Raw genomic sequence first — 14800 nt, forward strand, 5'->3', positions numbered from 1 at the left:
CTGTATTTGGCCTCTGGGCCGAAGGTTCCCCAACCCTGGCATAAAGCTTCCAAAGTCTCTGAAATATATTAGGACTGATTCAATACAATCATTTTGACATGGCAGAGAAGCCAGCAACACTTGCTATTTACCAAATTTCATTATTGTGGACAGCCATGGTCTTTAGCCATGATCATGCATTTGATTAGTCATGGTCAGCCATGATCTTTAGCTGTGTTGAAGGCTTCACAAGACTGACCACTGCACACAACAATCTAAAAATCTGGGAAGCTTACCATAACACCACCATGTAAAAACAATGTGGCCCTTAGTTTGAGGGACAAAGTGGAAAACTACCAGCACAACTAATAGACAAACAACACACAAATTGCTTTAACTTCAAAATTCTCAAATATTAATGAACAACTACCTCAGGTTTCTGGAATTTACCTCAAGTTTCACTGCATACCCCTACAGGAATGTTCCAGGAGCAATAGGCGATGTGGTTAATAGAAAGAACAGCTGCCATCACTTGCTTTATGATCTGAAATATTCATTCTTCTGTCTTGCATGAAAGGCATTTTATGCAAATAGCACAGAACTCTTAAGAACTCACCTTCTAGAGACAAAATACAACAACTAAAGTTTCTAGTGCACTGAATTATTATTACCTAGGGAGTTTAATTATTTTCTTATTCTTTTAAAATAAACTCTTCACTGTTTTCTAATTGTATTGAGAGAGATAAAGAAGGAACCAAATAGAAGAATATTGACATGATGATGTGGACTCCATTTCCCTCAGAGATGGATAGGTGCATTACACAGTCTAATCCCCAGGACGTGGCTTCTGATCTAATGAGACAAATATTAACTGTGGTTTTACATTCACAGCCCCCACATGTATAGCTCAAGCCCCCAAAATGGAGTTATTGCCAAAATAAAACATCCCATTACTCTAAACTGTGGGTGATATGGGAACTCCATGAAAATGTAATAATCGCCAACAGGATAAATGGGCTAAAAAAATTAAAATGTTCAGAAAGCACAATAGCTTTAGTTGGTGGCAATAGCGAAGAGACACATCCTTATGCTTGGAGATCCTTAAACTTCAGGTTACTGAAATATTGGAGTGGTTTTCTCTAGATAAATGAAAGTTCATGGGGGAAGAAGACTACTCTGGCAATGAACCTCTTGAAACTGCTTTCACACTGGTGTGTCTCAAAAGTGCATTGGATGTCATGGTTAAAATACCCTAAGGTTGCATATAAACACATAGACAAATCAGGACTCTGCGTTTCCCCCTCTGTAGCTGAAGTCCAGATCTCAGCACCTCTTGCCTCTGACCCAGGTCCAACCTTTGTGATGCATTTGACATCCATACTGATTGTCTTACCCATTCTTCCAGATAGTTCTCCATCTTATTTTTAAAGTACTGCATGTGCATTTATTCAATTCAATGTACACACAAGCAAAAGCTTTGCTATGTTTTCTATTCTGCTTATTTACAAAACCATAGAAAAACTGTGTCAGGGAGAGGCCAGGTGAGTTGGTTTAAACCCACTGTGTACAACCAGTATTCTTCGCATTCTTCCTTCCTTTTGATATATTTTATCATGTTGACCAAGCTATAGAACATAGAACAAGACAGACATTTTTATAGCTCTTCTCAAAAGCACCAAACAAAAAGGTAGTTCATCACCCCTCCCCTAACCATGGTTTAGTGCTACCTGTATGAGCAGGAAGCAGCCTAAGCCAAATATCAGGCATATGCACTCTTCCTTCAGTGAGGCTGGGAGAAGGATTTCACCAGAGTTTAGTCTTACCTTCCACAAATTGTAGTTTGCTGTGCCACATGAACAAGAAATCATGGTTTAAAGCAACAGCAGGTCAGTTTCACAGAAAGTTTAGTTATCGGTTATTGTATTAAATTTCCCATGGAATTGCATATGTTTCCCATGTAAGGTGTAAAAATGACAGCTTCTATCTAGTTTGTTTACTACAACGGAAAGAAATTAGGGGAAATACTGGGGAAAACTAGTAATTTAAGATCCCTCTTGCAGTGAAGAACAGAAGGGGGGTAAATAGGGGGCATTTAATCACTAATCTTACAGCCATGCTAAGCAGGAAAGCAACAAAAACAAGCTGAAGCTGAACACAGGTAGCTTTCAATTAACACCAGAAAGGACTTTTGCTGAATGGAACTTATTTGTGAGTTAACGACAGAGAATAATATTGGCTATAAGGAAGGGCATTGCTGGATAATAGTGCTCTATTAAGTGTTTGTAGGGAACCTCTATATTAATTCCACTTCTAGACAATTATGGGGAAAGAAAACCAATGCCTCAGCAGCTCTAGAGGTTTCTGGTGTGGAAGCAACTTGGTAAAGGCTCTGGTGTTATAATTTTATACTTATGGAATTTGTCATAAATTCCTGCAATTAGGAGGACTTGGATTTCTTTTCAGTCTCAATGTTAACTGATTTAACTGTGACAAAATAAAGAGCATTTCCATCTGTGTTATTAAGCTCTGGTTTCATTTATTGCAAATCACTTTGAGTGTTGCAAACAGAAGAGCAACTCAAATGTAAATTTATAATAATCATTACTGTGATCATGTTCAAGCAGCAATTGAGCTCCATAGGATCAAACCCTGAATTAAGGTGAAATAAATTCCAGCAGAGGAGAGAAGCTGTTGAAAAACTATCCTCTCCTGAAAACAACTTCACGTATGGTTCCCCCACACAAACCCAACTCTCCCACTCAAACCAGGATGCACCAAGTCCTGTGCATTAGCATGGATCTTGCGTTTTCTGCCTTTTCTCAATATCTCTTTCAAACCTTTTACTTTTGCAGTAATTATGGAGCATTGTCTCCTGCAAAATATGCTAGCAGTACAGCATGTTCCACAACATTTAACTCGTTTTCCCTGCTGCCATTCTTGAGCTTCACGGCTTAATGATACAGAGTCAGTAGATCACAATATGACCCTGTTAATATTTTTAATGCCATTTTTACAAATTACACCATAATGCACCGATTACCAGGATGAAAGCAAAATCTCAGCTGCGTCTGTCTGGAGCCCAAATAAAAGAACGTTTGAACATCTGTTCATCCTACAAATGTCTTTAAAAGCTTTGATTTTCCTGTAATCATTTGGTTCCACCATTTCACTCATTTTCTGAATGTGTATCCAACAGCCTCAGGACAGTAGCCAGAGATCAGTGGTAATAGTACATTATAATCAAAGTTCCTGGGTGCACTTCTGTTTTCCTTTCAGAATTAACTAGAAGGGGAGGGTGGGGGAAGCAGTTATTAGCTTTCTGTCCTTTATAAGTAAGTTCATAGTGGCAGGCAAGGTGGAGGGACATACAGAATAACCCTCAGTCAGAGGTTTAATATAGAATTAGAATTTGAGAACATTAGGATGTTTTTCAAGCTAAACTGAAGTACAACAGGAGTCTTAGAACTCTTTCTATGGTGTGTGTATGTGTGTGTGTGTGTGAGAGAGAGAGAGAGAGAGAGAGAGAGAGAGAGAGCGCGCGCGCTAAAAGACTTAAGTTCATCCAGATCAGCGGTTCTCAACCTGTGGGTCCCCAGATGTTGTTGGACTACAACTCCCATCATCCCTGAGCTCTGGCCTTGCTAGCTAGGGGTGATGGGAATTGTAGTTCCATATCTGGGGACCCACAGGTTGAGAAAGGCTGATCTAGATGCTCTGCCCCTATTCCAGATGTTTGCACAATGGTGCAAAAAGTGGACTCTAAACATGGGCACAGGTACTCCCTTTTTTATTAGAATATATGTTCAAAGATTAAGTCTTGGCTTCTAATGGTTTTCTAAAGGGCAGAGTCCCACGGTGGATTACAGACTATGGTTGCTTCCAGACAACCTGTTTCTTGAGCATTCAACCTAATTTGTTTGTGGGGATTGATGAGGTGATGCCGGCTGTTTATTGAGCATTAGTTCTGATTTGTTTGTGAAGTTAGGCCATATTGCACCAAGCAAATTTTATCCCACACTTTCCACTGCATTTTCCTGTCACTTTCCTTATCACAAAGAATCCAGTTTGGGGAGAAGCGGGTTTGTTGGGCAAGAGCTGCAAGTCAACTCTGATTGCACAACCTGAATCTGCTTGTATGCAATTGAATCCCACCTGAAAATAGTGACCCTCTGGAAGCCACCTAAATCTCCTTGACAGGAAAAAAAGAATACAGAGAAATAGAATAAATGTTCAAGAGAAAAATGGTTGGCATTCATTGTCCTATAAATGGCAGCTTTGCTGAACCACAAACTATAGAATGGCAAGAAACTAATCTATACAGTGGTACTTCGGGTTACAAACACTTTGGGTTACAGACTCCACTAACCCAGAAGTAATACCTTGGGTTAAGAACTTTGCCCCAGGATGAGAACAGAAATAGCGCGGCGGCAGCGGGAGGCCCATTAGCTAAAGCGGTACCTCAGGTTAAGAACAGTTTCAGGTTAAGAACGGACCTCCAGAATGAATTAAGTTCGTAACCAGAGGTACCACTGTATTAACCAGGATTGACCATGTTTACATTAACAATCACTTCAGTTGCCTTGGGCAAGATAAAGCAACTAACAAATGTAATAAATAATGATAATGATAATAAGAATTCAGTCGAGCATGTTGTCCACACTTCTGAGCTCCTGTTTTGTTGTGATTGAGAACCTATTCAAAGCTTCATTCTACATGCTACATTCCGCACAGAAGTTGGGACTACACCACTTCAGAACTGCACAAGGAAGAAAGATACTTAAAATCCGCCTGCATATTAAAAACTGATGGAGCAGGAAAAAAATCAAGTCTAGTCTTCTCCCTGACACAGTTTTCGACATGAACTCCTGACCTGGAATTAGCACTTCCTGTGACTCTATATCAAGCCACATCAAAAGAATGGGAATGTCTGGAAGGAGTCAAGGACGTGGTTGTGTTTTTTGGGGGGAGAGGGTCCATCTCTAACAGCCTATACTTCTCCCTAATTTTTTGTTCAGCTTTTGTTTTATCATGGGAGGGAGATAAAAGAAGGGAAAGAGAATGATTGGCTGGTGAAGTTGGGGAACAAATCAGAACACACACACCCTAATCTTAATGGGCTGTTTCCTTGGTGTTTCATCTGCCAGGACCCTGTTTCGCATAAGACAATGTTGTGGGAAGGTTTGCTTTGATGAAACACCAGGGACCACTAGAGGTATTACACAGAGAACTGATGCAGGGCACTGACAATGAGCGTAAGCTGGGTGTCAAGGGTTCAAATTCGGCTCATCCATTTATGTGTTAGAAATTTTACTTGTCTCTCCCCAAAAGGTTGATGCATAAAATTCTTTGCTCACCCACTTTATCCTCAGTTCAACAGTGAGGTCAGTTAGACTGAGAGATGGGGGCTGGCTTCAGATTACCCTTTGGGCTTCATGGCTGTGTGGAAATTTGAACCTGCGTCTGGCTGATCCTAGTCCCAAATTGTAAGCTCCCTGGGTGGCTTCAAGCAAGCCATTATTGTCCCAGCCCTTTATATCTGTAAGATGCAGAAAAAGTAACAATTTTGCAATTGTTGAGATATGCAAGAAAAGTGCAATATAAATACTAACTACTGTTATTATTAATGAAGACCATGTCATCAAAACATAAAAAGAAAAAAAAAACCACAACCACCATGGATCCAGAGGGTTGGGATGGTACTATAACTGTGCATAAGAACTGCACACATCTGTGTTACTATACCAAGACCATCCACAGCAGCATATAGCAAGTATGTTATGAAGGACTCTGACAAGAAGAGAAAGTGCAATTTTTCCTCTACAAAGATAATTTTTTCCCCCTCAGTGGGTCTGGTAGCACAAGTCATACTCAGTAATAACTGAATTCGCCTGCCTAATTCCTCACGGATTATGCTGAAAGCATACCCCATAATCCTAAGGGATGTGCTAAAGCTTTGGCTGGGACTCACTCACTCAGCAGAAATCGCTCAAGATCACTCCACACAGCACTTTACTCAGTTTTGATTTAAAGGAGCACTGACCAAACTAGGTTAGACACCAAATGTGCCATGTTGCAAGGCTATTTAGTAGGAAATGTCCTCAATGTTTATTAGCATTTTTTTTTTCTTTTAGAGTTCATCACTACTGCCAAAAATACACCAGAATATGACAAAACAATTGTTTCCCTATTGGAAAGGATCTAAAAGTCAGTAGCGAAAACCCACTGTCCTAATTTTTCAGAAACATAATTGTTTCAGGCGTTGTAAATGTATTTACTGCCAAACAAGTTCTATTGATTATTAAGGTCAGAATGATTAGAATCAGCACTGTGGTGATTAGAAATAATAAAATGGCAAGCAATGGCAATATTAAGCCAGCAGATTTTGACACAAATCATTACGCTGTACTAAGCCTAAACATATATAACTGAAATATTCTTTCTTACCTCCCTCCATTATCTCCCTGAGTTGAATTTCAGAATGTAAACTTGCCAGGACAGGGGCTGGGTCCTCTCGTATTTTGTAAAATGTCACACAACACATTTAAAGAGCTATATTAAACAACAACAGAAAAATAATTAATTTTCTGAGAAGCAGTGGGTGCTTCCCCCCTCTTTTCTCTCTTTCTCTGCTGCCGTACTCCACATATGGTTCACTAACATCTCCCAAAAGAATCTACCAAAGAAATGTTGTCTGCCTGCAGACCATTATTTTGTTCCAGTACTAACTCTTTTTTAAATTGTTCCCCCCCCCATTTAATATTCTATTGGCTTTTCTTTTCCCATAGCGATACAATCAATGAATATAAACAATAGAATGATAAAGAAATATTGACAACGGATGAGAGGTGTTCCAGTGCTAGTTCTAAATGTGCAGTCCCTTTAAACGCTCGCTCCCAAAAATCTTAACATAGTCAGAGTGACAACTGACTTTCACAAGACTTGTCACATATCACTTGGAATTGGTTACGCCCATACTTCATTCAAAGCAAAATTGGCTCTGAACTTATAACAAACAACAGCAACTATAACAAACAAACAAACAAACAACAACAGAACACATTGGCTTGGAACAAATTTGGCCTAACAAATTTACGGAACTTTCTTACAGCACTGACACTACACTGACCTGGCAATCCCAATTTGTGACTGAAATTTCAGTATGTTTCTATTCACTCTCCACATCACTGTCAGGATGACCTATCCCTCCCCTGTTGCCAACATACATAGAGGCAGTGCTATTTTTTCCTGGGTGGACGCAGGGGTATGCATACCCCTAAACATTTTGTGAATCTTTGGACTTTTGTCCATTTACTGTATTTATTTTTCTTGAGTCAAAATGAGAGTACCCCTAAACATTTTTTAGGAAAAAAACCACTGCATAGAGGTCACACAAAATGCAGGTTTTGTGTCCTATGCTCAAGATTCTGTCTAAATACTTAGGGAAAAAGAGGAGGATGTGGAACCAAATGACTGAGTTAAAAACCTCAAAAGTACAATTTATTCTTTTTATATTTAAATAAAACAACTGCTCACCTCAAGCCACTTAAAATATTTATTCTCACAATTTGACACTTTGGTAATCACAATTAAGTTGCTTTTGGAGATGATGAGCAGCATTCACATTCAGCAAAACTTCTTAAGAGTAGCTCAGAGTTGCTTATTTTCTCAGCTTTCCTAGGAAAACATTAACCAGCAGATTCAGAAAGCTTGTGTATAAGTATTATACCAAAGCATTAAACAGAAAAGGTTAGCAACGTATACCATGAAATTATGTACATCCCTGAGGATGTTCTGACACTGAAGCCAGTTATAAATGGTACTCAAGATACAAACCTCATTTACAAAATAATCCCTGCCTTACAAACAGCGCATTTGGATTATTAAACATAAAAGAATTTAAACACCAAATTTAGTTTCAACATGCACAGTGTTTACACTTTACCTTTCCATCAAGTCAGGGTGGTGAAATTTCACTTATGGGTTCAATCTACAGACAATCACAAAGCATCAGAAAGTTCCAATTAATATATAAAATACAAATGATACAGAAGTATTTGCATTAGCTGTGAATTAATAGTTTCAACAGGTGCCATCTACCTGCAGCACAGCAGATTGGAACAGCAAAGCTAGAAATATCTAAAGCATCTGTAAGGCCAATAAGAATGGTCTAGAGTCCATGGGAAATGCCTTTTGGTGTTCAGCCTTTAAAGGACACCTCAAATATTTCTCAAGACTGAATCATTTTCTTCTGTGCATCAAAGACGTATCTTTTAAAGAGAAGAGTGATATGAACAGGCTGGACTGAGTCAAACTTGCTGCTTTCATCCTCTTTTCCTGTATCTCCCTTCCCTGCCTTGGGCTTCTTCTTAGAGGTGGCAGTCAGAAGTGCCTTTGTTTCTGGCCTCACCCCATCTGAAAAGAATAAAGATACGTATTTAAAAAAGGAAAAACCTCTGGGCAAACATTTCAAAATTATTAATGTCAATCTCAAAGTAGTTTGAACGTGAGATCATCCCCACAGGATTCCAAAGTAGGAACAGCAGTCCAGTAAATCTGAGAGAATTGGCAATTCTATCACCTCATTTCAGATCTTCATTGACTAACAGAATAAATAAATAAATAAATCTCCTCAAAACAGGTCAGCAATGTTGCACATAAAGGTCCATTTATACACTCTAGCCTCTTTCAGAATCACTGTCTTCACCATCTGAAGGCCTAAAACTCACAAACAGCAGATGAGGTGGAAAATCTGTGTTGGGGATGTGATAAAACAAAACTCCTGTTTCCAAATACAAACAAATAAACAAGTATGGGATGTCAGTGACAAAGCCTAGCCTTCTATCTAAAACACTAGTTTTCCAAGTGTACAAATGTCTTTGGTGAGAGATTGCTCCATCAAGGGAGCAGTTTGAAGTGGCAGCATTAGATCTCCTAATATCTTAAAGACAAACAGTTCCATATTTTAATATATTTGATGAAAAGTGAAAGAAAGAAAGAAAACTAATACAATTGCCTGCTTCCATTTTAGACTACTGCAGGAAATGGGTACATGGTCAAAATTGGTATACGAGTTATAATTCAGCAAGAAAATACAGTTGCCACCATTTGCCCATAACCACACATGAGAGGGTGAATTTATAACTGTGATTCTGTATATGCCAAAGTGTATCACTACATAATCCAGAGTTTTTCCAGAAGCACAATATGAATTATTATGCTTGTCGTTTTTATACTCTCATTTTAAAGGGAAGAATGTATTTTGTAAGTTTAAACACCTTGCTGGTGAGTAAGTGTTCAGATATTATAAGTAGGAACACAAATACCTGCCCTTCTGAAGTCTTTATTTTAACTTGTCACATTGGAGACTTTTAAAGAGATATACAGGTAGTCTCATTGTAATCAAAGCATTAGAGCAAGAGAGAATAAGTGGTGTCCAGGGCCTGCCCTTGAGTCTGAGGTCTTTTATTTCTTGAAGTGGGATAAGAGAACTCTCCTTACAAGCATATTCAGTGCCACCCAGCTGAATATTCCGAAAACGTAGTTCTTGGGCAATGAGCCAATTTCAGCTCAGGTATTTCTAACCTGCAGTGTCACATAACCTTATCTCAAACACTTAATCAGCTTCTCTCCCCTCATACTGAAATTCAGAGACAGATTCTCATATCGTGGCTCGACAAAAAGATTGAGATGCTTATGATTTACTGGAGACAGGACGTCTACAAGCACAGGTGATCTGTTCCACTGCAGACAAACTAAATGGACATTCACAGCTGATTGTGGCGATTCAGCACCGGAAATATTTTTTGTTTCTTTCTTTCATACTTGTCAGGCAGATATATCCACCATGTGGCAGGTGCAGCATGCTGCAGCGGCCTAAAGGAAGGCCGAAGCAACAGTAGTAAGGCTAGAAGTCCATTAACTTTTCTCTTTTCAGTACTTATGGCCATTTTTTTCCAGGCATGGCATGGCAGAAAGCTGCCTCGTGGATTACCTGACTGAAACATAGTCATGTGAACACAATTTCCCACCTGTTAGTATGAATTTATAAATCCTGAAGCACTTGTTAAGTTATGTGGAAACATGATTGGAGGGCTACTCAGCATTGCTTTTTTTAAAAAAATGTATTCACCTGAATGCTGTCTCAAGCTCCTTTGAGGAGAAACAGGATGAACAACAATATCTAAAACTTAAGTTTAAATGTACTAACCACATATCATCTGGATTCATTCACTAGAGAGCTGTGATTGCCAGTGGCTTCTTGTTGAGCCTACAATCAGTATAATGTGTGGAACTGTAAGATAGCAAGCATGGTCTGGAAAAGTACCTCTTTTAAAAAATTGTTTTCCAAAATTACAGTATTTCAAGTCAGCTAGGAAGCATGATTTATGTGGACTTCTTCACATGTTACATTTTTAGGTATAAGCGGGAGATATTTCCAATGATCCCACATTGAGGAAAGTGGAGGAAGTCCCGTTGAGAAAGCAGAAGTCCTTTGAAAGGGATCCTGCTAATGGAACTGGTTAGGTGAATCCCACCTACTGAAATCAACGAACCTAATTTAGTCATGTTCATTCATTTCAATGAGTCTACTCTGAGTAAAACTTGACTACTATTCATGGCTTATAAAACACAGTTTTTGGAAGCAACCATTAACCAAGTGAACCTAGTATAACTCACAAACTAAATTTGATTCCTGCCCCAATCCCTTGTTCAATGGTCTGTGTGACTATGCATACCAGGAGCTTGACCTCTTAATCTGGATGATTAAAAACGGCTTCCCAATGGTGACTAATAATTTAAGCAGTTGTCTGTTTGGAAGAGAAAGAAAAATCAGGAAAAAGAAGCTAGTCCTCACTGTGGAATTGTGTTACCTAACAGTGAATTTATTTGAAATTAGAAGAATAAATACTTCATAGTTCCTAGTTTGTAAAGAAAAGGTGATGATGTGTTCTTGAATGTCTCCTATTCATTTAAAAAGAGCTTTCTCAGGAGGGGCTTCTACGTGCCAAAACTTTAAGTATTTATAGGCATCCCCCTCATACCTGTGTTTACTTGTCGGGGAACTCTGAGTCAGAGTTCTCAAATCCGTCCCTGTAGTTATTTAAAAGTGTGTATCCACAGAGGTGTGCCATCTACATTAAGTAGAAATACTGATGTAAAACTGCTGCATACTGAACAATAGCTTATGATGTGAAATGTCTGGAGCTGCCCTATGTTGTGCAATACTTTGAAAAATATTTATATACTGCTTTGCCAGGAACTCAAAATAAATTATAGCAATGAAACAGACACAGTTAAACCAACAACATAAAAAAACTCACTAATCAAACTTAGACCACCACAGAAGACTTTAATCAACTTAAAAATAAAAATCTTACAGAAAGTTCTTCTTCCACTCCTCCCCAGCTCTGTTGAGAAACAAGCCAGGGTCTTGCTTGTCACCATATCCAAACATGTGCTTATGATTTGTCTAATTGGACACAAACAAACCATGAGCTTGGGCTCAAATATCCCAATAAACTGGACTTTGGCTTCCTTCCTGACAGCATGGCAGAATGGGGTAGAAACAGAATGGACATTTTTCAGCTGTGTGCTAAACCATAGTTTGTTTGTTTTAAATTATGGTTTAATGTGGCATGCAAACCAGTCTTTAATCCCTGCTGGAAAGTAGTCCTAGAGGCATGGAATGGCGATTTTAAAAGTCCTACTGTGGCTAAGCTGCAAAAATAGCAGAGGCAACAAAGCTCTCACTAGTGCAACACGGCTCCCCCCACCCTTCTCCTCCATCTCCCCTATTTCTGCTCTGGAGGGTCAGGAGAAATGCTTGCACTGACAGAACAATAAAAAGAGCTTAACATTGAATTCCTCCCTATGCAACAGATGCAGGACAGGAGGGATAAAAATCTAAACATCAAGTCAACTTTGTTTTACATGAGGAAGAGTGAGCAGAGCAGAAGTGCACAAGGCAGAAAGAAGATGTCTATTTATTTTTTAAATTCTATATCACTTTATATTTTTAATAAAAACTTCAAAACGGTGTACAGCCTATTAAATCAATGAAACAATAGCCAGGCAATGTTCCTCCGGCCTCATGAGGAGCCTTTTCAGTAGGGCTAGGTGAGTGTGGGCCCCGCTCCCTGGGCCAGGTGGAAAGGGCCTTGCAGGGAGCGGCCTTCACGCCTTACAGTCTAGTAAAGTAAGCTTCACAAATGTGCTCCACACCATATTATGGAGAAACAGGGTATGTGGTGTGGTGATGGTGGGGGTATGTGGGGAAAGAGCACTCCATAGTAAGCTTCCACACCTATTCAAGTAGGCAATTATCTCCAAGGCATTTTAAAGCAGGGGAGGTAGAAGAAATAGGGTAGCTCGCGAGAGCCAGTGAAATCACAGGCTTCCAGCCAAAAGCCGCTCAGGTATTACTGCTAGGTATCTAAATTACTTAATCAGATTCCATGACCCTTATTCTGCAAACAGATTAGGTGGCTGCTGGCATCATACCCTGACAAATGGCATGTGGTAGTTTCCCCTCCCCCCACTCTGGTGCCAGGAGGTCTATGGGCTGAAGAGGCTCTGTGACACCGAGCAGCACAAAGAGGGAAAGCTCAAGCAGACAGGCGGGGAGGTACAATCTAGGTTTCATCTACCTTGCTGGATTTCTCACATTACACACAATGCATACTTTACATTTTACAAGACCAAGGAAATGAAGGAAAATATATCCTTCACCGAAGAAGACATCAGCCCCTTAATAGCTGAAATGACGGATATTTTTAGATTGAGGTCTAGTTTAACTTACTTACATTAAGGGTCTAATCTCTTCTGAACAATGACTATGTAAGCTTGAATACATAGTGAGAAATCTGTTCCATTAATTAAGTGCTGCCTGTACTACTCGGATTTGTAGCAAATGTTAATAGATTTCTCTCCCTTCCTCTCTTGGACAATTACTTTATTTTGCCAACTTGCTAATGGCTTAAATTGAAAAGGTCCATGTGAGAAAGAAAGAAAAAAAGAAAGAAAGAGAATTTAGCTGCAAAGTTCTACCAGGCAACTACCCCACATTGCTCGGAAATACCTACATATACCGTATTTTTTGCTCTATAAGACTCACTTTTTCCCTCCTAAAAAGTAAGGGGAAATGTGTGTGCGTCTTATGGAGCGAATGCAGGCTGCACAGCTATCCCAGAAGCCAGAACAGCAAGAGGGATTGCTGCTTTCACTGCGCAGCGATCCCTCTTGTTGTTCTGGCTTCTGAGATTCAGAATTATTTTTTTCTGTTTTCCTCCTCCAAAAACTAGGTGCGTCTTGTGGTCTGGTGCGTCTTATAGAGCGAAAAATACGGTAGTAATATTATTAATGGGCATGATAGATAGCAGGAAGCTTAGCAAATTCTTCCCCACCCATTTTGCCTCAAAATGCATAAGGTTATTTCGGTTCTATTGGCATATATATTATTATACAGCAGACTAACCTGTACAGCGTTAGCAATATAAACACCATAGCTCTTAACCTATCACCACACTTGAGTAGCTTCTGCTTGCTTCTGCTTCACTGCTTTCCCTCAAGGTGGTGGTGCCTAAGCTTTGCACCAACATGAAACCACATCACAGCTCTGAGCTGCAGGTTGTAACAGCAGACACACAACTCCTGCATCACGTTCTTGTGTGCTCCTTTCTAGGAGCAATTCTTATGCCCTCTACAGCACATCACTCACAATTTGTAATGCTCCTCTTGCTTCCTGCCATGTTGGAAAAAGAGAGGCAAACATGGCCGGCTCCTTTGTGGCAAATGCCATTTTTGCTCTGAAGGTGGGAGGAAGGAGTCACCCTACTCCTAGGATCCTGGTTAGTATCTATTTCACAGCATATTAAGGTGTTATCTTTGCAGCTTTAAATGTGAAATAGAAACCCTGTGGTGCTGGAGGAATTCGAAGCTAGGGCAGGCAATGCCAAAGTGGGGCCCCACAGATACTGCTGGACTTCAACCACCATCAGCTTCAGCCAGTGGACCGATGGGAGCCACAGTCTGTACCATATGGAGGGCACCAAGTTGGCTATTCATGATACAGGGGGAGAAGTTTCATCACTGCTGTTCAAGTTGCACAACACTTTCCTAACATACAGCTTTGGTTCCTTTAACTCTTTTCTGAAAATAAATTGTAGCCCAGATTTTTATAATTGCAATGCAAATTTTCATCTTCAGCACGAGTGTGCAACTGAATATAAACATATGCAACCAGAGTAATTTGGTATTCAAATTACACACAACAAAACATAGGCTTTTATTTCTTCAGGGAATCAACTGCAAAAAAAAATGGCAGAGGTTGTTTTTAATAATTCTTCTCTTCCATCATCTAGCGCTTGATATTTTGTATCTCCCTAATCAGGACTAGCCAGAAGAACCCAAGGGCTACTAAAACTGGGCCTCTAAATTCCCTTGATGCTTTACTGGACGGGGTCGTTTTGTCCCTAATTCAGCATCTGCCTACGAGGGTCATATATATGCTTTGCCTAGGCAAAACAGTTTTATTACCTCCAAACCTTCTCATGGTAATGTTCTGTATTCATGAATTAACTAGACAATGCTGAAAAGGGGGAGAAGTTGAACCCCACTTTTCTGCTGTCATAAAGAACTGGCAAACTGTTATTTCCATTCACTGAACAAACCCTGAAAGGGTATAATCAGAGGTCAGTGGCTCCCATATGTAGGTTAACATTTCTTCTGTTCCACCCATTAGGATGTAATTTTTATTTGGAGACTAAGCACCATTTGATTCTCTTTCTGCAGACAGCATTCATTATATCTCTCATTACTTCAC

The 14800-nt window shown here is 39.6% G+C and overlaps 1 protein-coding gene across 3 annotated transcripts in view; it reads right to left on the bottom strand.

Annotated features, from left to right (window-relative positions):
- Window positions 1-7513: 7513 nt before the first annotated feature.
- Window positions 7514-14800, bottom strand: part of EEFSEC (eukaryotic elongation factor, selenocysteine-tRNA specific) — a 162042-nt gene continuing 154755 nt past the window's right edge. For 2 of the 3 annotated variants that reach the window (XM_081851007.1, XM_081851010.1), the window contains one exon: window positions 7514-8391. In XM_081851007.1, coding sequence (XP_081707133.1) covers window positions 8207-8391 — 185 coding nt within the window. In that variant the 3' untranslated portion in view covers window positions 7514-8206. Of the gene's footprint in view, window positions 8392-10186; window positions 10247-14800 lie in introns of all 3 variants that reach the window. The other variant, XM_081851008.1, reaches the window with a different exon arrangement.

Source organism: Podarcis erhardii (assembly GCF_964252035.2).
Source record: "Podarcis erhardii genome assembly, chromosome: 2".
Classification (NCBI taxonomy): Eukaryota; Metazoa; Chordata; class Lepidosauria; order Squamata; family Lacertidae; genus Podarcis; species Podarcis erhardii.